The sequence below is a fragment of the Vipera ursinii genome (genome assembly GCF_947247035.1).
Source record: "Vipera ursinii genome assembly, chromosome: 1".
Lineage (NCBI taxonomy): Eukaryota > Metazoa > Chordata > Lepidosauria > Squamata > Viperidae > Vipera > Vipera ursinii.
Window position 1 is genome coordinate 90,214,639 of NC_139512.1, and position 23,607 is coordinate 90,238,245.

A 23,607-nucleotide genomic window follows, 5' to 3' on the forward strand; every position below is an offset into this window, starting at 1 on the left:
TAAAAATCAGGATACGTTTTTAAAGAAAACAATGGGAGAGAGATAGAATCTAATCTTGGTCATAAGTGTGCAATGATGGAAAACCTGCACAAGAACAACCTTTTTTTACATCTAACAAATATATAGCTGCAATAATTGATTGCCATTCAAATAAAACAATTTTAAAAAAAATTCTAAGCTATATTTAGGATAAATTAACTAGGAGAAAACACAGGTTACACTTTGTCTGTTTCAATAAATCAGAACTAAAATTGTGGTTATTAAAAGTGGAGTGTTTCAAATTTCTTCCTGCCATCAGGATTGATGAAAAGAAGAAAAGGGACTGAATGAGCTGAAGTCTTGCTGAAAATTGTTCCTATAGCTACTAAAAAAAAAGCAAGTACTTACGATTATGACTGATAAGGTACTACACATTTTGAAAATGATTTAGAACAGGGGTGTCAAACTGCCGGCCCCTGGGCCTGATGCATCAAGCAGAAGCCGTGCCCACCCCAGCTCCAGCAAGGGGGGGAAAGGCACGATACGTCATGACACATCACGTGACACGGCAAGCTTGACACCCCTGATTTAGAATAAATGCATTGAGCTTAATGTGGGCACTGAACAGCAGTCTGTATTAATTAAAGTATCCCAACTTTCTTCAGGCTTTTTTTCCCCCTCAAGTGTCATTGCTTTAAGAGACATATAACTTTAATTAATGGTTTCCTTAAAGCAGTGTCATCCTTACTTCAGATTCAAGTAGAAGACCGGGGGGGGGGGGGGAAGGTGAGCTTATGTTAATAGCAGAAGAGCAAATGAACTTGCATGGCATGCAAAATGTATAATTGTCAAGGTGTGCACAAGCCTAATATCTAACTAAGCCTGAAGCTTTAAGCTAATTTTCACTCAAAAGTAGTTGGAGCATGTTGTTAAACCCAAATTTTTAATTTGTTTTCCCCCTTCAAATCATGGACGTGGGATTATTTCTTGCTTACCTCTTTGAGTGAGTTCTTTGAAATGCAAAGCATTACTATCAGAGTCGTGTGTCAGAAGTACAGTATTCTAAGAAGGTAAAATTTACTTTTGGTGAAGAAATAATACACCAATGTTAAAGAACATCTCTAAGGAGCATTATTCTGCATAGAGATATGGCAGCATTAGACAAGGCAGAGATAATGAAAGACCAAGAAGATTACAATAATGGAAAGGGAAATGCTAAGCAGTTTACAAAGAAAGGAGAAATAAATAGAAGCAGTTAAAAATCAGGAACCATGCAATGGAACCAGAATGTGCATTATTTACTCCAGCAGTAAATTTGGAAAGCATTTTAGAGAGAAATAATGACCTTGGCTGGCTTTCTGGTTTCAAGTAACATGTTTTTTTTTTTTTTTGAAAAAAAAAATGTGCTTTCATTTTGTACTTACAAACACAAACGGAGTTTTGCTTCATCTGTTTAAATTAAATGGACTGCAAAGTTAAAACTTGATATTCAGTCAAGCATACTTTAAGAAGATTTCACCTGTCACTCTAATTTTGTAAAACTCATGAGCCAACTTCTGTGTAGTTCCACAAAACTGTCTTTTAACCTTTAGTTGTTCATTTTAATTTTAAAGATTACAATTAAAAATAATTTTAGTTACCTAGTGTAAAAAGGTAAAGATAAAGGTTCCCCCACACATGTGTGCTAGTCGTTTCCAACTCTAGGGGCCGGTGTTCATCTCCGTTTCAAAGCCGAAGAGCCAGCACTTGTCTGAGGACATCTCCATGGTCATGTGGCCGGCATGACTAGACGCCAAAGGCGCATGGAACGCTGTTACCTTCCCACTGTAGAGGTCCCTATTTTTCTACTTGCATTTTTAGGTGCTTTCGAACTGCTAGGTTGGCAGAAGCTGGGATGAGTAACAGGCACTCACTCTGTTACACGGCACTCGGGATTCGACCTGCCAAACTGCCGACCTTCTGATCGACAAGCTCAGCATCCTAACCCACTGAGCCACCGCGTCCCTAGTATACCTAGTGTAGTAACACTCAATAATGGAAATATAGTTCATAGGAATTAAATATTAATTAAATGTGGGGATATTTTTTATTAATTATTATGTCATCAACCTATGTAAGTGGTGCATAATCTGAACTGTAGCCCCTCCAAGTACTTTGAAAGTTGAATTGTAAATATAACTGTGAGTATTGCTTAAAGTTATATTAAAACTAGCGGGTTTTTTTTCCTTTTAGGGTTTAAAAAACAAGATTGAATCTATATAGAGGATTCATATTATCCACACAGCAATGAGAAGCAGAGACGGTTAAGCTGACCCTTTTATACAAAGATGAGAATATATTTAAGCTAGCTTCTATTTTGAAACTGCTTCCAGATTTTGTGCTTACAATGAAAAATAAAAATAAAATTTCATTTTGTTTTTGTTAATCAGATAAGTGTATTGTTATAGAAATGGCTAGTAGCAGGAAACACTCAGGGTTTTTTTTATAGCTGTGTGAATGTTAACGATCGAGTTACAGAGCATCGTGTTGTTCTGCTGTCTTTGTCTTAGTCTTATAGTGGGTTCTACTCATGCTTCTGTCTCCCCATTCACACACGATGGGAAGGCACACGATGGGAAGACCATCGGCAGATGTGACTGCGCAGCAGGCTGACAGCACAGCTGGACAGAATAGCAGCAGGAGTGATCCGGCAACGATGCCAAACAGCTGCATGCTACGGGATAGACGTGAATTCCAATTTCTTAATACACTTTTTCTTATAAGAAATATTAGTTTCAAAGACCGTAACTAAAAATTCCTTCACTGAATTCTATTAAATGTGGGTGGCTTCCTAATGCTCTAGACTTGCTTGTAAATTTCTTCCAATTTTGTTAGGAAAAAGGGTTAAAAACAGCTGTAGTTTTCCTGTAACAGATAACGTTTTCAACTTTTAGGATTAAAATATTCCACTGTGATTTTGTTAAATTCAACCGTTTTGGAACTTTAAATCAGATCCTCCCAATCAGATTACATAATCGCTACACAATTCAAATTATATAGAAAAGTAAATCCTGCTTTCAAAGATGCAAAACTAATATTTTAAAATCAAGCTGTCTGTTTCTCATTCTTTAGAAAAAAAGACCTTTTGAATGTCAATATTCTTGTACGGGAAGAGTCATAAAACATGAACCAAGAACATTCTAACCTACAGTGTTTTTAAATTATTTATCTAACTCTGTATTCTCCTTTCTTCTTAGAGTCATTTTAATTAGCTTTGCATTGTTTCATTATGAGAAGAGCGGATTTCGGAGATAAGCTCTCATATTTAACATTTTAGTTTTAATTGGGTGGGCTTTTCAGGTGCTGAATTATCTGCCAAGAAAATAACTAACTTTTATCACCTTTCTTCACATTTTATTCCAGTACTTCATAATGCAGGAGGCTCTTAATATTAATTCCTTGCATTACAGTCTTTAGTTACCATCCTTTTCCATTGCATCTGTCAGCTGGAACAAAAGTGGCTTAATGTGCGTTCTTTAAACCAGGATTTGACTCAAACTTTTGCTGTTTTTTTTCCACAGCCATCTAGGGTCAAGAAAATATTTAAATCTATCTGCCTACCCACTTATCCTCCTTCTGTGCAAGATTTTTGTCACATTCTGTGAATGCTTGGTATTGCTTCCCATCTGTGAATGTGTTCATCATTGTCATCATCATATGTTTTAAGAGTATTGCATTTTGTTACAAATGCCTAATTCAGCCAAATTTGTCCTTGTAAACTGGACTGATTCAGGAAGTGCTAGATATTAAAGTGGAGCTGATTCAAACTTCTTGCTTGCCTGGAGTGAGAATGGACTACTACTATTTTGAGAGAATAGTTCTTTGGAGTTCTTGGTTCTCTCTGAGCCTGGTAGTTTGCTTGCAGATGTTTAATTATCCAATTAAGTAACACCACCATTTTCACCACCCAACTAGGTTACATGGTGACATTATGGAATGTATGAATGGGCTTGGGGGACAAGAGAAAAGATGCTATGCAGGAAACAATCAGATTGAGAGGGAGGAGCCTCCAATGGATTAGTGGTCAGAGGAAAAAGAATTAAGAAGGACCTGCCCTGATTGATCAGGTGATTAAAAGTACCTTCAGAGTTGCAATATTCTGTAAACAATAAAGTAGAATTAGCTCATTGAGTTGTGTTGCCTGTCTGGTTTAGTCAGGGGAGCTGACAAGTAATGAACCATATATATGCAAATAACCAAGTTCAGTGAGCACCAAAGATTCCACAGCTCAAGCCTGAGATTGTGATAACGAGATAGCTAGACAGATAGCTAGACAGATAGATTATATAGATGATACAGTACATTAGATCTCTCTCTCTCTATAGTATCTAATCTATCATCTTTATCTCTCTTTATCTATCTCTATATGTCTATTTATCTATATACAGAGAGAGAGAGAGAGATACAGAGACAGAGACAGAGACTATCTAGTGATAGATTCTCTTCCATTGAAGGATGGTTTTCCCCCTTATCCTGCTGTGAAAATTACGGTAGTTTTGTTGAGTTTTCTTGCTCCACATAAAGTTTTCTTCCCTTTACTAGCACATCCAGGACAATTTTCCCTAATGTCTGCCTTAGTCCACCATTTCATATCTATCAGCCATGAAAGACTAAACCTTTGTGAGTTTGTTTTTCCCCATTAGATTCAGGAGAGGAACTACAGTAGCTGTTTCTTTGTTCATGCTTCAATAAGATGAAATTGAGAAGAATTCTGCCTTTCTTCCCCGAGTGATGGATAGAACTTGAAAACTGCTTTGCTTTCAGAAAACATATTCTCCACAGAAAGAAAGGAAATTGATGTTTGGTTTCCCGGCAAGAAGAGAAGGGTGGATGGATGAGCAGTTGCAAGGGAATTCACCAATTCAGGGCCATGATAACTGGGATTCCAACAAAAAAACTGAAAAAAATATCTCAATGTGGCCAAAGTAGAGGAAAATGTTGAAATTAGAAACTGAGTCATTTGCTGCCAATTTACACATAGGAACCCATGCAGTTGAAGACTCCAGTGAAGAAAAGCACTTACCTGGAAGATAGAAACGCATTAATGTATAGAGTTTTATAGTTTATGACTTGTAGCATAGAGATGCACAGAGGACTTTAGCTCTGGACTATCTTACTTTCTCTAAGTCAAACTTTGAAACAAGGAAGCAGAAGCTAATGTAAGTACAGTTGAGAAAGGTACAGAAAGGAAGAACCCAGCTTTTTAAACAGTTAATTTTTGAAGCAAGAATGCTGGGAAGAAAAGTTTCTTTCAAAATGCTATAGATCATAAGCTTCTTTTCACTAGGGATAAAAACTAGAATGATATATGTAACATTAAACAAGTTGCGGATATTTAATATTCTATTATTTGACTCTTTGGAAAACAATATTGCCACTTTTCCATCAGTAAAACAGAATCAGAAGCAACCCGTAATTAAGGAGAAACATCCTAACAGTGAGGACAATTAGCCAGTGGAACAGCTTGCCACTGCTTCATGGCTGCTTCATCACTGGAGGTTTTTAAGAAAAAAACTGGACAGCCACTTGTCTGAAGTGGTATAAGATCTGCTTGACCAGATGGTTGGACTAGAAGACCTCCAAGATCCCTTCAAGCTCTATTCTGAATTAATAAAACTAAGTTTTCTTTTAAGATTCCCCCCCACATTTTAGATTCTTCTGAGAAATATGATTTTACTATTTAGTTTAAGAGTATAAGCTTTTTGCACTAACTGAGCCTAGAAGTAAAGCTATCCTTGGGAATCTGATATTTTTTGTCAAATGACAAAAGTAACACTGCAACACAAGCTGCACCCCTTTCATAAATCTATACAGTACCATAGGGCATTCCTAAAATGCACAGATTGTGTTATGATGATGCAATGCTGTTTTCATATTTTAATTAATTAATTTGATTCCTATAGCCACCTATCTCAACAAATGATTCTATTATTATTAGTCTCTACCTTGAGCACTCTATGTACTTCTGTTTAGAAGACAAATAATGCAGTATATTTTGCAAAATTACTGACACCAATGACATAGAAATGGAGGAGGTGAAGAAATTTACACACACACAAAAAAAGCATCCATAGGTGGAAGAAGGGGGCAAAAGGTATTTTTGTTACTACTACAGGCATACAAATGTTGTAAGTAAGTTTAACATTGTATAACCTGACTTGAATTCTATGTCTTTCTGTTCTTTTGGGTAGATGTCCATGATAGGCCAAGAAAGTATGGATGGCAGAAACTTTCTAAAGCATTGCTGTCATCTAATAGACACTATTCAGGTCATAGAAAACACTTCCATTCAATATATAGCATTTCTCCTTTCTAATGCAATCCCTGTAACTCATACTGGTCCATACAAGAATGGGATAGGAAGATATCAGGGGAGAAAGTTTCCTTCCATTTCTATATCTCAGGAGCAATCCAAAGACATTTAAAAAAATTGCACCACTGAATGTTTGAATGCAAAACTTTATAATAGAACTCCAACTTCCAGGAAGTAAGTGTTTTCAACTGTCATCAGGAAAAAGGTTGACACATGTGTTGTTTATCTTCCAGCAAAGAATTCCTACTGGCAAAGAGACTCCTCAAGTTTCTTCAAAAAAGGTGGATACCGATAAAAACGCAGCAGAATGCAACTCAAAAGATGTAAGTGCAATCCATTTAGATTGGAGGTCAAGATCTTATCTGTAGTATGTGTGAACCATGAAATATATGGATCTATAGCTATTTAACTTTAACCATGGGAATATGACATACAGTTTTATATTAGGTGAATACAGATGTTTGATATTCAGGTGCTACAAAAGAGATGCTTTTTGATGTAATAGATTTTTTTTTCTCTGTGGTTGTACTTGACTAATAGGATTTGCAAGATTTTCAGGAGAATGAAGCAACTAGAGAAGATGTGATCTAACTAGAAATTAGCTACAGTCCACTTGGAAAATTCACATGTGAATTCACCACAGTGGATCTGTTTATTTTCAAAATGTGTGCTACCTTTTAACGTACCTTGAAGCTTATGAGTGCTTCAATGTTAGAAGCAAAGAACAAGCTATTATAGAGCTTTATACTGCAACATTTACAGAAATGATGTTGTGTGTCCTTTCTGGTTTTCCAAATGCACAAAGAAGGGAGATGTGAGAGAAAGTATAAATTACTAAACTATAGCAATAATTTTTCATGCATGAAAAAAATAACATCTTATAAAGAAAAAAAAATGAGTTATACATGGAGAACAAAATGACTAATAACAACAAGTTTCAGAGTAAGTCATAGAGACACATTGTCAGATAACTAATGTAAGATGGATAACAGAGAGGCAAACCGATATAAGGAGATTGACCTTTGCTCTTTTAACTGTGAACAGACTTTTGAACCTTCAGATCCTGGCAGGAAATGAAATATATTAAGGTTAATGAGACTGGCAGAATACTGATTATTTTTCTGGGCAACTTCTATAACTATTCCATAAACTGAATCTGGAGAAATCAAATGATTCAAAATAAGAAAGGGAGTAAGATAAGACTCTTGTATTGTCCCCATATCTGTTTACTTATATATAAAGATATTATATTGGTAAAATGAGGAGGGGGGATACATGACAGCTGCAATCAAACTAGGAGGCCCCAAAAATCACCATGTAATATCACAAGAGTTTTCTGTGTGTAAGTTGGGACATCATATAAATTTGCTAAACAAATAAATAAATAACACCGTTTTGTTACTGGAAAGTAAAGAAGAGTTGGAAGATTCATTTTCAAAGTTAAAGTGGAAAGTGGAAATTTGGGCATTAATGCTAAATATTAAGAAGGTAAGAGTAATGTTTATTTTATATTTATTCATATTTCCTATTTCTAAACTGCCTATATCCCTGAAACAGGGGCTCTGAGCAGTGTATAATACACTATCAGCATATAAAGAAGTGTATAAAATTAATATTAAAATATTAAAATTAATTTACAATTAAAATTTTAAAGTTACAAAGACACAAATACTTATCATCTTCCTGCCTACCCTCCCCCCCTCTCCCCTTGGATTTTGGACACACCTGGGTATCGGCCACGGTGGGAGAGTGGCTTGACTTTTCCATTTGCAGCCCCATAGAGGTGGGAGCTATATGGGTTTTGCCTACCAAGAGGATATCTGGTCCACCTCCAGGAACAGAGTTGCAACCCGTCGTGAGAGGGCGGGGGCGGCCTGTCTCTGGGGGCACCCAACTGAGTGGCAGTGAAGTTGGGTGGGGACCTAGATATCTGTCTTCATGTTTCAATCCTCCCATGGACATAACTAATGGGACGCCTATCCTGGACTTGCTAGACTCATGCGACAATACACCAGCACGGACTTGTACGCCCTCAGAGGAGCCCCCCTCTCCTGGGTGCGACCCGCCTCCTTAAACACTCTTAACCTCGATGACGGGCCCGAGTTTTGGGACCCGGAGAGATGGCTGGGCAGGGGCAGGGGCCGTCAACACAAATTTAATAGAAGGCCTCTGATTAATTTTTTATCTAAATTTTTTATGGGGTTAGGGAGAGGGGTGGGAGATAGGGGTTGTCTGGCTATGGGGGGTGGCCAATCAACCATGGCTCAGGCCAGACTTGGGTCCGACCGCTCGGGGGGAGAACGGGGTGTGGTTGTCTCCGGGGCTCATGAGCGGGTCGTGGGATTACCGATTCCCACGATGGGGAATAGCAGCAGGTGGATAGACAGAGGGCCGTATCGTTACCGGGAGGGCCGTCTACGCTATTTGCAAGCGGTGAGGCGCTCCGACCCTCTGCCTCTTCCTCGAGGTTCCGGGAGCGAGGATGTGCAGCCTCCTGAGCTCCGGCTGGTGTACCTGAATGCCAGGTCCGTGGTTAACAAAGCTCCCCTCATTAGGGATTTAGTTGAGGGTGAGCACGCAGACCTGGCTTGCATCACGGAGACTTGGTTGGGCCCAGAGGGTGTGGTCCCTTTGGTTGACCTCTGCCCACCAGGCTTCTGGGTGCTACATCAGCCACGAGCTCATGGTAGGGGTGGGGGTGTGGCGGTGACTATGAGGGAGACCTTATGTCCGCGGGAGACCACCGTTCCTCAGATAGTCGGGTGTGAGTCTCTCTTTGTGAGATTTGGTTCTGAGGCGCAGTTGGGCTTGCTGCTGGTGTACATTTTGCCTAGTCGCACAGCGGCAGCCCTGCCCGAGCTGCTCGATATCCTCTTGGGGTTGGTGGTTGAGTTTCCCAAACTTATTGTTTTGGGAGACTTCAATCTACCATCCCTGGGAGGTTCATCTGAGCTAGCTCGGGAGTTCATGGCTTCCATGAAGGCCATGGACCTGATGCAAGTAATTTCTGAACCTACTCATGAGGGAGGCCACACCCTTGACCTGATTTTTTTATCTGGACGGTGGTTGGATGATCTTGGTGGGGGCTCTCCATTTATTATGCCCCTGTCATGGACCGATCATCACCTCCTGCGGCTGGTCTTCCGTTTTGCCACCCCCCGCCGTGGGGGTACGGAGCCAATTAGATGGTACCGCCCCAGACGCTTAATGGATCCTGATAGATTCCAAGCGGCGCTGGGGTCCCCACTTGCCTCCACTGCTCACAACTCGGCGGATGCCTTAGTGGAAGCCTGGGAAAGGGCAGCCACTGAGGCACTTGACCGGGTTGTACCCTTGCGGCCCCTGACCTGGTGCAGATCCCAGCGAGCTCCATGGTTCTCCGCGGAGCTCCGGGAGATGAAGCGTCGGAAATGGGGCCTAGAGAGCTGTTGGAGGTCTAGCCGATCCAAACCCGACCGGTTGCGGTTAAGAACCCATATTAGGTCTTATCTCGCAGCGATGAGGGTGGCGAGGTGTAATTACTTCTCCACCCTCATCGCGTCCGCAGATAATCGCCCGGCCGCCCTGTTTAGGGTGACTCACTCACTTCTTAATCAGGAGGTGAGGGAGGATCCCTTGCAGGGTCGTGCCGAGGAATTTAGTGAACATCTGTCGGATAAAATTGCTCGGATTCTGACCGGTTTGGACTCCAGCTGGGCAGAGTCTGGCGATCAGGACACGGGCGGTCTTGTCAATGTTATCTGGGAAGAGTTTGATTCTGTGACCCCTGATGAAGTGGACAGGATTATGGGGAGGCTGAGCTCCACCACATGTTTATTGGACCCGTGCCCTTCCTGGCTGGTTTATGCAGCTAGGGAGAGGACACGAGGCTGGCTCCAGGCAGTTATATCTGCTTCTTTGAGTGAGGGTTATTTCCCCACCGTCTTGAAGGAGGCGGTGGTGAGACCTCTCCTCAAGAAGCCTGCCTTGGACCCAGCTGTATTGAACAACTTTCGTCCAGTCTCCAACCTTCGCTTTCTTGCGAAGGTTGTTGATAGTGTGGTGGCGCATCAGCACCCTCTGGTCCTGGATGAAGCTGATTATTTGGACCCCTACCAATTGGGTTTCAGGCCCGGGTACAGCACAGAGACGGCATTGGTCGCTCTGGTGAATGATCTCTGGAGGGCTCGGGATAGGGGATATTCCTCTGTCCTAGTCCTATTAGACCTCTCGGCGGCTTTCGATACCATCGACCATGGTATCTTGCTGCGGCATCTCAGGGGATTGGGAGTGGGAGGCACAGTTCTTCAGTGGTTCTCCTCCTATCTCCTGGGACGCTCGCAGTCGGTGTTGGCAGGGGGCAGAGATCGGCCCCTAGGTCTCTCGTTTGTGGAGTTCCTCAGGGGTCGGTTCTCTCGCCTCTCCTGTTCAACATCTACATGAAACCGCTGGGTGAGATCATTTGTGGTTTTGGAGTTGGGTATTATCAATACGCCGATGATACCCAACTTTTCTTTTCGACCCGAAACCACCCCAGTGATGCCCTCGCTGTGATGTCCCGTTGCCTGGAGGCGGTTCGGGTCTGGATGGGGAGGAACAGACTTCAACTCAACCCTGACAAGACTGAGTGGCTGTACATTCCGGCATCCCGGGACATTCAAAATGTTCCATCTCTTTCTATGGGGGGGTGAGCTTCTACCCCCCGTGAATAGGGCTCGCAACTTGGGAGTCCTCCTGGATTCACGGCTTACTCTGGAAGATCATATACTGTAGTGGCCGTGACTAGGGGGGCTTTCGCCCAGGTTCGCCTGGTGCGCCAGTTGCAGCCCTATCTGGACCGGGATGCTCTGTGTATGGTCACTCATGCGCTCGTGACCTCTCGCCTTGACTACTGTAATGCTCTCTACATGGGGCTTCCCTTGAAGACCACTCAGAGGCTCCAACTGGTACAGAATGCGGCCGCGAGAGTTGTCTTGGGAGTTTCCCGGTACTCCCATGTTACACCTTTGCTCCGCGAGCTGCATTGGCTACCAGTTGTCTTCCGGGTGAGGTTCGAGGTCCTGGTCATGATCTTTAAGTCCTTACATGGCATGGGTCCGGGTTACCTCAGGGACCACCTGCTGCCGGCGTCAACTTCCCTCCGCCCAGTACGTGCCCACAGAAGGGGCCTCCTCAGGGTGCCTCCGGTCAGGGAATGTCGACTGGTGGCCCCCAGGGGGAGGGCCTTCTCTGTGGGCACTCCGGCATTATGGAACCAACTGCCGGTTGAGCTCCAGATGGCATCAGACCTCCGATCCTTCCGCCGCAGGTTGAAGACCCACTTATTTGAATTAGCTGGTCTGGCCTGATGGGGGAATATGGGTTTTTAAATTGATTTTTAGTACTTTATTATTGTTGTTTTTTAACTGGGCACTGGTTTAATTTCCTTTTAACTTTTGTATCGTTATTTATATATGCCCTGTGAACCGCCCTGAGTCCCTAGGGAGAAGGGCGGTATAGAAATAAAATAAAACTAAACTAAACTAAAACTAAACAAAAAGAGTCCAAAAAGGCGATTTAACACTGTTAAGATTGTACAAATAGAGATAGGGAGAGGGCGAGGGCGGTATATAAATCCAATAAAATAAAAAATAAATAAATAAACAGCCCCATGATTGCATGATGCTTTGAGTCCCCATGCAAGGCGGCAAAGTCATATTTTGAGCCCTTTTTGGAAGGTTAGGAGAGTCGGGGTCCGCCTCCACTGTGTAAGTGCCAAGAGCATTGAAGGGTCTCTTCTTAGACCAATGTTAACCAACATGCTTAGGAATTTACAATTCACAGTGAAGAAATGAAAATGACAATTGGTTTTATTTCTTGAGTTCAAAAATAAAGATGACCAATATGATGGATAAATAAATAAATAAAAAGGAGATATGTGTTAGAGCAGGGCTTTTCAAACAGTGGTACGAGTACCACCTGTGGTACATTGGCACCTGGTAGGTGGTACACGACCATCCTAGAAAAGTGGTAGCAGGGGAAGGGAATGAGCTGAACCGGTGGCAGCACCACACAAGCCTGGGCAAGAGATGGCTGCAGCTGCAGGGCTGTCAGGACTCAGTGGAAGTGCCAGGATCAGTGCCAGGCTCCAGCTGGAGCCCAGAAGAAGTGCCGATCAGCTGGAATGTTGCAGCATCTCCAGGGTCCTGTGATTTACATTCAGATGCTTGGCAACTGATTCATATTTATGATGGTCACAGTGTCCCAGGGTCATGTGAAGTGACCAAAACCTGCTGCAACCACTCAGCAAACAGGGGGAATAAAAACCTCCACCCCTACCCCTGCTGCCAATCCTCAACAGAAATGCTCACAACAATGAGAACCTCCGACAAAAGGAAAAGTGCCACCAGGTGGGCAGGCAGATGTCTTACTCGGCTGTGTCTTGGGGGGCACTTTTTTCAGTGCCATTGTAACTTCGAACAGTCACCAAGTGAATTGTTGTAAGTTGAGGACTACCTGTACTTCATCACTTTTCTCTCTCTTTTTTTGCTAGGCGACTGGTGGTACTAGGATGTCGCCATATCCTAAAAGTGGTACAATGTGTGAAAAGGTTGAAAAGTCCTGTGTTAGAGAAAGAAGGCAGTAACAAACTCAGACAAAATCAAGACAAATAGGACATTTTCTAATAATAAAGATGAAAACGATAAAGCAATAGTATTTCCAGTAATTATGTATGGTTGTGAAAGGTAAACACAGAAAGTATGGAAGCTAAATACCTTTGAATTATGGATCCAAATATGATTACTACAAGCACTGTGCACAGCAAAAAAGTGATTAGTTTATATTGAAAAAAAAGATGAACTTACATGCTTTAGGGAAGTAGTGCTAATGGACAATGAACTAAGAGAAAAATAGTATTCCTGGCAAGCTGAGGAAGAAGGAAACAATTAGTAAAATGAATGGAAAGTATCATGATTACAGGAATACACTTGGAAGAGATAATACGTATTACAATAGACAGATTGAGATGGCAAGCATTTGTCTATGCAGATGACCAGGAAATGAGCTTATTTTGAAAGTGTCCAATTAAGTAACTAATTGGGCTAGACATATAAAGAAAATGAAGCTTTCTCACCTTTGTAAGACCTTTGCATTATTTTCTGTGCTTGACACATTACAAACAAAGTAATAGGTACTCAGCAACATAGTCAAATTGAATAATCAAAATAAATTCCATGGGGTTTGATGTGAAATAAATTACTGCTCTTTAGCACCAAGTGTGAATTTCTTAATGCTACCATTTCTCATTAAGCTTCTGTTTCCAATAATGATCTACAAGGAACTGTGTACAGTAGGGAAAGAAAAAAGAAATAATATGTAATTAATGAACCCAAACTGTATAAAATGATACTCTGCTTAAAATATATGGCTCATTTTATTGCAAAGGAGCAGGTTTGCCCCTGTGTGTATTTCCTTCCTTTCCATATACATGCTGAAATACTTCACTGTCTGAAACTGAGCACATAGTTTTGCAAACTTTGCAAAACTAAAATGTTTTAGTTTTATTTAATGCTTGATTGTTGTATTAAAGATTTGTAAATACAAAGCAAAAGTATTTTTATGAGAGTTTTAAATCTTAGCTTTCCATTATTCTATTCTATTCTATTTTATTATTCTATTCCATATTTTAAAAATCTAATTAAATTATATCCATACAAAACATAATCTGTATTTATTCATTCAAGTAATTGATTGAAATTAATAATTTTATCACAACTAAGCTAGCTACAATTTATTGCAATTAGCCTCTTGTCAGCATGATACCATAGAGAAAATGTGATTAATCTTTTGTTAGGTAGGACATGTAATCCCTTAAATTAACTAAGGGGTCATTTATTAAGTTTGCACATCGTACTAAGCCTTAGTGATCAGCTTATTTCATTTACACATGATGTCCGAACAGCTATTGTGGCTTTTAAATAATGATTTATGGCATAAAACAAAATGTGAGGTATGTGGAATGACCAATAGAGCAGTCAGATTAGAGACAGCATAGCCGGCAGCTGGATGGTAGGCAAGTCCAAGAGGCTCAGAAGAAACCTTCCCTTATTGCTTGGGTTGTAAAGGAGATGTGGGGGGTGGGGATGGCAGAGAAGTATGGTTTCAGACTTGTAACATTCTGTTAATATAGCTTTGCAATAATCTAGAATTGGCTCATCAGGTTTTGTTTCCCATCTGGTTTGCCCTGCAAGGCTGACACATAGAAGTATTTAAACAAAATATTAATCTGGTGGTTAAGACACAAGAGATTCACCAGGAAACTAACTTCCAATCCTTAGGCCTGAAAGCCAGCTGTGTGACTTGGGGCCAGTAACTTTCCCTCGACCTGACTCGCCTCACAGGGCTATGTGGGGTAAATAGAAAGATATGTTTGCCACCTTGACTTATTTATAAAAAAACTAATAAAGATATGTATACGTAGTGAAATAAGTCAAGGGAAATGCATTGATTTATCTGAATATGATGATTTATTTGAAAGTAGCTAAGCAATGTGAAAATTCACTCCAATCAGTCTAAATCGATGGAATCAATAATCTAAACAAATAATATGAGATAATTGGACATCACGCCTCATATTTTGAGATTATTTTCTCTCAAATTCTCCTAGAGTTTGGCATTTGAGATCACTAGAATATATATTCTAGTATTATATATTTTATTAGAGTTTCAGTGAAAACAATCTCAAAATATTAAGCTTGATGTCCAGTTATCCCATATTAATTGTTTAGATTATTGATTCTCTCAATTTTAGGCTGGCTGAGGTAAATTTTCACATTGATTGGCTATTTTCATATAAATCATCATGTTCAGATAAATCAATTTCTCTTGGCTTATTTCACTACTTAGCTTCGAAGGGAAATATTTAAATAAGCCCAATTCCTGAGTCAAGATTTTTTTTCCATTTTTTTAATCCTATTTATAATGAACTACAAACATTCCTACTTCTTACACATATTCCATTTTCATCTAATAGTTATAATTGGTAAAATAAACCAATTGCTGACATGATCCTTGTCTGTAGAATGCAGTTTTTCTAAACAAAAACTTGCTTCACTGGTTTAGCTGAATATCTTTGTAGTCCCATTGTTACAATTTGAAGCTCCAATTGCACAATGTAATTGTCAAGAAGCATGTGATTTTAGGATTCTGATTTTTTCCCCTCACAAATTATTTTAATGAAGATGCATACTTGAGTAATCCACTTTCATAATTTATGGTCCCAGTTGTGTACCTTGCCAGCTTTCCTGTTTAATTCACTGGCTGAGCTGTCTTTGGGAATGGTTGAATTTTTACATATTTTACTGATCAAGCTGCATATTTCATCATTTGAGTTTTGCGCACCCTGGTACTTTTGCTGATCAAAGTGCATGGTAAACTGATCAAGGAAGAATTACGTTTAAGCAGAAGCCATGCTCCTGTTTACTATAGCTATTTTAATGTCTCTCTTTATGATTTCCAGGTTTTTTTTTACTCCTTTCTGCATAATAGGAATAATTATATTGCATCATGATTATATTTTATTAAAAAAGGTGGTTTTGCATAATAAGGAGAGATTCAACATCAATAAATTTTGCCCACTTAGGTTGTTCTTCTAGAGAGCCAACCTATTGTATTTTAATAATTACTGATAACTAATATTAGCATCATATGCAAAATAAATATAACTGACATTCCTAAGAAATAATTCTGAGTTAGAATGTCATAAAACATAGCACTGGGTTCTGTATCAGGTATTATGGAAACTGGAGCCCTACTAATGTTGTTTAAATTATGTTGGGACCTTGTGGAGTTGGTTTTTTTTTTCCTTCATTGCAGAAGAAAGTCTTCACATCCATGACTGTTTGATTATGGCTTTCATGCATACAAAGACCTTGCATTAACTGGGAGTAGCTGACTAACCTCGATGGCTGAATTATAATTAGGAACAATGTTGATCTGCTATTCTATGATCTGGAAAAGAGAAATGCTTAATACTATGTAGAACTTTTTTTTTTTACAAAATGAGCATGAATTTTAACCAATTTTGAAGGGACAAGCAATGGGAAATTCTATTTTAAAAATCAGAGCAGGGCTTTGGAACTACATACCTTTAAATTTTGATTCTTAAAGTTTGGAACTTTTCATGAGAATGAGATGAAATTGACAGTACAGGTAAATCATTGGTGGAAGATGGAAAGTAGGCCAAAGTTTACAGAAATTAGTGCAGAAGTGTTCAAGTTACATCAGCTGTTGATTGTAAAAATTGCTATGACAAACAATTTGTGCAAGGCTCACAAAGGTACCAATAACCTTTTGCAAATACCATTTGACTGAAACCTATCCCTAATCTGCTCATACTTGATTTCTTCAGTGACACTATCTAACGCACTAGTATGCACATAGACACTATCAATGTAACCAACATGGCAAGGTTACAAAAACAAATGACAATAGACAAACACATACACACACACACTCAATTAATGTAATCCAGTGAGTAACCTTAGCCATAGAATATCCGATACAATAAAATAACATATAATTATATTTTATACAGTGAATGCATAGAAACCTATTTATTTCTTAATTTAGAAAAGCTACCCTGTGTGGTGGTTCTAAATTAAGAAATTAAGTATATTTTGAGCAATAAAATCACATAATGAAAATAATGCAATAGTAAAATCACACCATTAAACTCACTAGCTATCATCTTTACAGAGAGTGGTTAGGACAGCCGAGAAGATCATAGGAAGCTTGCTCCTAGTATTCAGGATGTTGCTTATAAGCACTATGTGCTTAGAACTCAAAGCATTGTTAGAGACCCCCCACACCCACTTTACAATCTGTTTCTGCTGCTCCCTCTGGGGAATATTTCTAGCAGGACTACCTGATTCTGTAATAGCTTTGTTCCCTATGCCATCCATCTGGTAAACTTGCAAGATTCATTTTTCTCACCATGTACATGAATACATCCAAACTAGACTGTGTTGTTTCTCTGTGTCATATAATATATGTGTGTATATGCATAATTATCTATTTATGTATTTATTTTAGTCATATTAATGTAGTGTATATTGGAGGTGGTGACCCTTTGAGAGCTGTATGCAATGAAATTTCATTTTAATGCATGCCATTTAGTGTACATTCAAAGTGACAATACACTAATTATTCTATTCTGTTCTTTATGAGATAGACCAGGTCAGAAAATAAGCTCCATAAAGAGTACTGGAACTCTGTTGTTGCAAAGTATGATAACAGTATTTTTACTTTTTCTCTGCCCCCTTTTTTACACAAGAAAATCAAGGTAGAGTAATCTTGAGTTTCTTTCTCATCCCCTCATCCCTTTCAGGGCTATGTTGGTGTTTATCAAACTATTCTTCCATTCCTCCTTCAAGGAAATCTACATACTCTTCTATACTGGCAAACATTTTTCATAGATTCTTCTTTTTTTTTCCCTCTGCAAGGGCAGAGTCCCTTCCCCCCCCCCACAGATCAAGCGTTGAGCCATTGGTTGCAACAGGAACTGACAAAACAGCTTGTCAACCAAGCCGAACATAGTGGGCAGAGACACAGAGTGACTGATCCAAAGTCAACCAGCAAGCTGCATAAATGCCCTCCCACATGTCTCCAATGACAGTATAATATTAAGAGCACCCTTAGTCCTTACGGTAGTACCATCCCATCAAGCATTGAGGTTAAGGCCATTTCTAGCTATAAAATGCCTAGCAGAGAATTTCTGACTTCTGGAGATTCAGTGTAAAGCAATTGGCCCCTTCATCCAGTCTATGCAGCCCAGAAGCACTAATAAAAAAATAATTGCTTTTCCTGGTTCAGATGAAAAGGAGAGATTTTATTTATTTATTTATTTTATTTTATTTTATTTGTATACCGCCCTTCTCCTGAAGGACTCAGGGCGGTGAACAGGGACATAAATATCAAAATACCCAAAATACAGAAATTAAAAACAAATTAAACCCTAGTGCCCAAATGCAGAAAATAAATTATATTAAAACAATAATTAAAACAAAACCTATCAGACCAGGCCGGCTTGTTCAAACAAATAGGTTTTTAGGTCGCGTCGGAAGGAGCGAAGGTTGGGAGCCATCCGGAGCTCAACCGGTAAACGGTTCCACAGGTCAGGCGCACCCACAGAGAACACCCTCCCCCTGATAGAATCATCTAGGTATGGTTGCTAATTGGACAGATTAGGGCAGTCCAAATCTCTCTTTCTCTCCCCGTCTTTCTCTCATAGATAGATGAGAGAGATGATAAAGAGAGAGAGACAGAACTCATTTTATTTGAAACAATTCTCTCATGATAAAATGATGTGAAGGAAGTATATTATTTGCAGACTGATGCATATGCTACATTACATCACTTGACTCTGTTTTGATCCTAACTCCCTGACATTCATGTCTCAATATGAAAACTGTGGAAAAGTCATGTACGTGTATTTCTGTTTGTATGTTATATTAGATTTCCTTGCTATGCCACTACACATTAAAACTGATCTTCACCCATTCCCCATGATTTTTTAAATACAAGTTTTATTAATCTTTTAATTTTACATCCAGGTATTTATGAAGCAATACAGTGATTGAGTAGTTAAAAGTAAACAATAGCAAATAACAAAATCATTTGTACATAGCTCAAGTTACATTAACAAAAAATCCCTCTCCAATTCCTTTAGTTATAATAACATAGTCAAATTAATCAAATTAATACATTTTTAATTGTAACACAGTCAATTAGAACAATTTTCAAAATATTTTCACTTATACATATCCATGTCCTGTTTTTGAGTTTTCCTAATTGCAATAGAATATTCCAAAGTAGCCTATAATATATAAAAGAAAATTTAATTTTTGGGTAGCCCAGATTTCCCCCATTTCATTATATAGTAATTATCCTGTCTAAAATACATACATTGTTCATTTAGGTGCATTTTTATTTTATACAAGTTTATTCTGTTTAACATCTTAATAGTATAAATCAATTCTAATAGCTAACTTTCTTTTCCTTTAAAAGTCTAAAAGTTAAGTATAAAATCAGTGTGTATCTTTTAAGGATTCCCCTTAGCTCATTAAGAAAAAAATTAAGATCTATCATTGCAACAAATATATTCTATTTATCATCTTAATAGTTCATCAGTTATTAAAATAATATATTTTATTATATCACTGCAAATTCTATAATGTAATTCAAAGTTATGTTCTAATATCTAATCTATTTCATTATATAGTAATTTTCATATCTGAAATACATACATATTCTATTTGTCATCCTTGCAATTCATCTATAATTAACAAAGTATGTTTTATTGTTTGTGGATAATTTTCATTCCCTTAAAAATCTAGATCCTAAATATAAAATCATTTTATATCTTATAACAGTTCCCCTTGGCCCATTAAAGGAAAAATTAAGCTTTATTATTGCAAATCCCAACATTTACAACAGAAAAAAATATATCATTTTTAAAATCTAACTCTAGCTTTCTTCTTGTGCCAGGCAGGCTTCCATATCATTGTCTTTAACTTCTCAATTGTGTCTCCTTTTCTTGCTACACGTGTTGTTTGGATCCAGGGAGACCATCCAGTTATCAATTTTTGAAAGAGAGTGACCCCTTTATAGTCATTAAATTTTCATTCTAATAAATCCAATCTCCATGTTTGGTGTGATACAGTTGTCATTAATTCAGTCTGGTCTTCTTCTCCTTTCAAATCCATCTGGTTTAGATAAGAGGTCATGTCTCGTGTTGTAATTATTGGTTAAAGTCTTAATGTACTGTATTTGAAGGCCTTTGGCATCCTCCATCTTAGTATTGCTTTCTTCAGCTTCTGTTGTTTGTTGGATTGTAGGTTTTATAGTTGAAAGAAAAGTTTGGGCATCAAGGCTCTCAGTAGATTGTACTTGTTGTACTTTAAAGTCCCCTATTTTGTTATTGATTTCCTCATCCTCTGTTAGTTTTTGGGTTGTCAGTTCATCAATTGAAGTCAGAGTCTCATTAGGTGAGTTTATGCTGTCAGATTTGTCTTTACGTCTGGCTTTTATTTCTGTAGTCATTGCCAAAATTGTATCAAGTATGAGTTTATAGTCAAGTGGTGGGATGTATTCTTCCATTTCTTTAGTATTTTGCAGATAGGCCTTTAGTGGAGGCTAATTTAAGAAAAGTCAATAAATGACCACCTCCACTATTCCTAAAGGTTGTTTTCAGTGTCAGGTGTTCCCAATTTTTATCTTTAAAGATAATGTCAAGGACAAGTCTGTTACAGCCAGATCTCAGAGTACAAAAAAAGGTTTACTTGTTATACAAGGTTTCGCCACAAGATGTCCTCAATAGCATGTACAATCCTTTCCAGACTAATATAATATAAGGCTTTTATCCAATTAATTCATTTTAGCAGTAAATAGGGTAGTAGTCCCTGCAGAAATAATCAATAAAAACTTTTTAGTAGCCCAAAATTTCCAGAAGTACAAATAAGGTTGCTTACTTATTTAGCTTAGTCTTTTGATTTCTTTTGAGGCTTTAAGGTTTTAATTCCCCAAGTAAACAGTCGCCGATCTTTCAAGAAGGGGGGAAAGAGATTTCCAGGAAAGTCCCATAGGGAAGTAATCAGGGAAATAAGAAAGGTAAGGTGTCACCCAAATCCTCCAGATTGCTTCCTTGTGCTTGATAGTGATTTTGGCTTTCAGCAGGGAACGGCTTAGTGATTGGCTGATCTCTTCTTCTTCGGGCCAGAGGAGCAACTCCGGATCAAATGGAGGGTTGCCGCCCTTCTGCGATCGCACGGTGGTTACCCCTCCAGGGCAACTTTTAACCCTTTCTTCCTTCTCCGAGGAATAAAGACCAGATGGCGGGGAGAGGCTTCTTCCTGCACGTCCGCCAGCACCACGTGTACAGACTGGAAGCACCCATTCCCCATGATTTTATTGGATAGCATTTCCTGGCAATCCTGCATTCATTTAAGCTTCCCCTATAATCCATTTCATGCTAAAGGACAGAACCATAGCTAGTTTGCTTGCTACGGTTTGGATTTATACAACAGTGGGAGAATATGGTTTTAAATTATCCTAATCAATGCTTCAATGAAATTGAGCTGTCTTCCATTTTTTTCTCAGAGAACATAACTCATGTTTAGTACCTTGCTCTTAATATGGCAGCAATATTCCTTCCTCAGATTAAACAGTTCAAATATATGCTTATGTCAGCCATCACATTGTGCCCTGCCTGCTTAATGAATTGTGTTCTCCTTGCTTAATACAGTAGTGTCTCAGGTATAGAGTCTTTCATTTAGTTATCCTCTACCTCCATGTACTTTATTTGTCTGCCAGTCCAAATAGAAATTCTAGGAACGAACACTGCAAAAATATAACTCTGTTTCCAGCATTGATCCTGAAACATTTGCTGAGCTCTGTAGATTTGCAAGAATGAACAGAGCAAGGAAATTATTTAGGGCAGATTGCCTAATCTTCCACATATTGTAGTTCTCAAAAATTCCTTTTATTATGACACTCCACAAAAAAAATGTTGTGGAAGCAGAGAATCAGTTCACTTTGTAAACCCCAAAGGATCCCTTACATAAGAAAAGTTACTGTTTTTTTCCAATTTGAATTAAGATGAAACTTGAGCAATCAATTGATTTTTAAAAGTAGATTTAAAACAGATTCAGAGGGATAGTCACTTACTTTATTCTATGACACTAATTAGAAGCAATGCATGTTGTGGTTATTAACATTTTCCAATCTTTATCATAGCTAGAAAAGCATAATGGAGTGGGAGTGATAGTTCTTCATAATAAATTAACATTTGTTTATCAGTTTTATATTGCACTTTTTCATTCAAGAGCTCAACATTTACACAAAGCTCTTTCCACTGATTTCTTTCCCAGTGACAAGAACCTTGTTGAGTAGATTTGATTGAAAGAGAATAATTACTACAAAGTTATCCTGTGAATTTCAGCAGCTAAGTGTGGACTAAAACAGAGCTCCCCAACCTTTCCAGGTTGGCAGCCTGGAGAGAAAGGGAGGAGCATGGAAATGTGCACATGTGTGCATGCATGCGTAAGCAATGACATTCACAGCAGTGGGGCTAACGCCATTGTGCATGTGTAAGCCAGCGGTGGCACTGGCACATGAGAAACTGGCCAGCTAGTGCCCACACTCATGTGCAAATGGGCTACTAGCACCCACATAACACTGGTGGCAGCACTAGCACTCCTGTGCATGCGCAAATGGGGCTGCTAGTGGCCAATAGGCTGCAGAACAGTACTGGGCTGCATGCCACAGGTTGGAGACCCCTGGACTAGAACTTGGGTCTTCCTTATACCAATTTAGTACTTCAATCATTATTTGTTGTATGATGCCCAGGCTCCGTTCTTATGAGCTAGGCAGCTAATTTTATTACCAAATTAATTAATAAATCATTACACCACACTGGTTTCTGTTCCATGTATTATTCATATAAGAAGGAGAGAGCAAAGGTTTATTTTTTTAAAAAAAAAGTCTAGGGCTTTTTTTTTACTTTGGCATAATAAATTCAATCTCGGATAGAGGATAGTGAAGGATCAGTCCATAGTGGAGAAGATGCCAAATCCCAAATTTTAGAAATGTTGGGGGTTCTTGGGGATCCAGCAAGGAGTCTGTTCAATGGTTGCACTGTGTTTTGATGGATGCCTTTCTCACAGAACCTTGCTTTTATTTATTTGTTAAGTGTTTAAACATTTGTGATATTGCTTTAGTTGTTGGTAGTATGCTGCTCAGAGTCATGTACAGTAAGATGGCAACCATATACATTTGTTACATAAATAAACCCCAGGAAAAAAACATTAAAAGTGGTCAAGAGTGGAACAATAGTTTATGTAGTTATCTCCAGAGTTCTACATTCTATCATCTTTTTCTAGATAACATTAATGGCAAGAGAGTGTGATCCAGGACATTCAAAGTTTCTTTTCCCAAAAAAGTAACAAGGTAGCAGAGAAATAGTATCTGCTATTTAAAAGCAGACACTCCTGAAAGTCCATCCTTTCTTCCACAGATGTATATTTATATAGAATAGAATAGAATAGAATAGAATAGAACAGAACAGAACAGAACAGAACAGAACAGAACAGAACAGAACAGAACAGAACAGAACAGAATAGAATAGAATAGAATAGAATAGAATAGAACAGAACAGAACAGAACAGAACAGAACAGAACAGAACAGAACAGAATAGAATAGAATAGAATAGAATAGAATAGAATAGAATAGAATAGAATAGAATAGAATAGAATAGAAT

General features: G+C 38.7%; 1 protein-coding gene across 1 annotated transcript in view; it reads left to right on the forward strand.

The window, feature by feature from the left end:
- LUZP2 (leucine zipper protein 2) overlaps positions 1-23,607 on the forward strand; it is a gene marked incomplete at both ends in the record, with an annotated part of 438,735 nt that overhangs the window by 409,373 nt on the left and 5,755 nt on the right. The window contains one exon of the mRNA XM_083349683.1: positions 6,565-6,654. Within this exon, the coding sequence (XP_083205809.1) occupies positions 6,565-6,654 (90 nt within the window). The remainder of the gene's footprint in view (positions 1-6,564; positions 6,655-23,607) is intronic.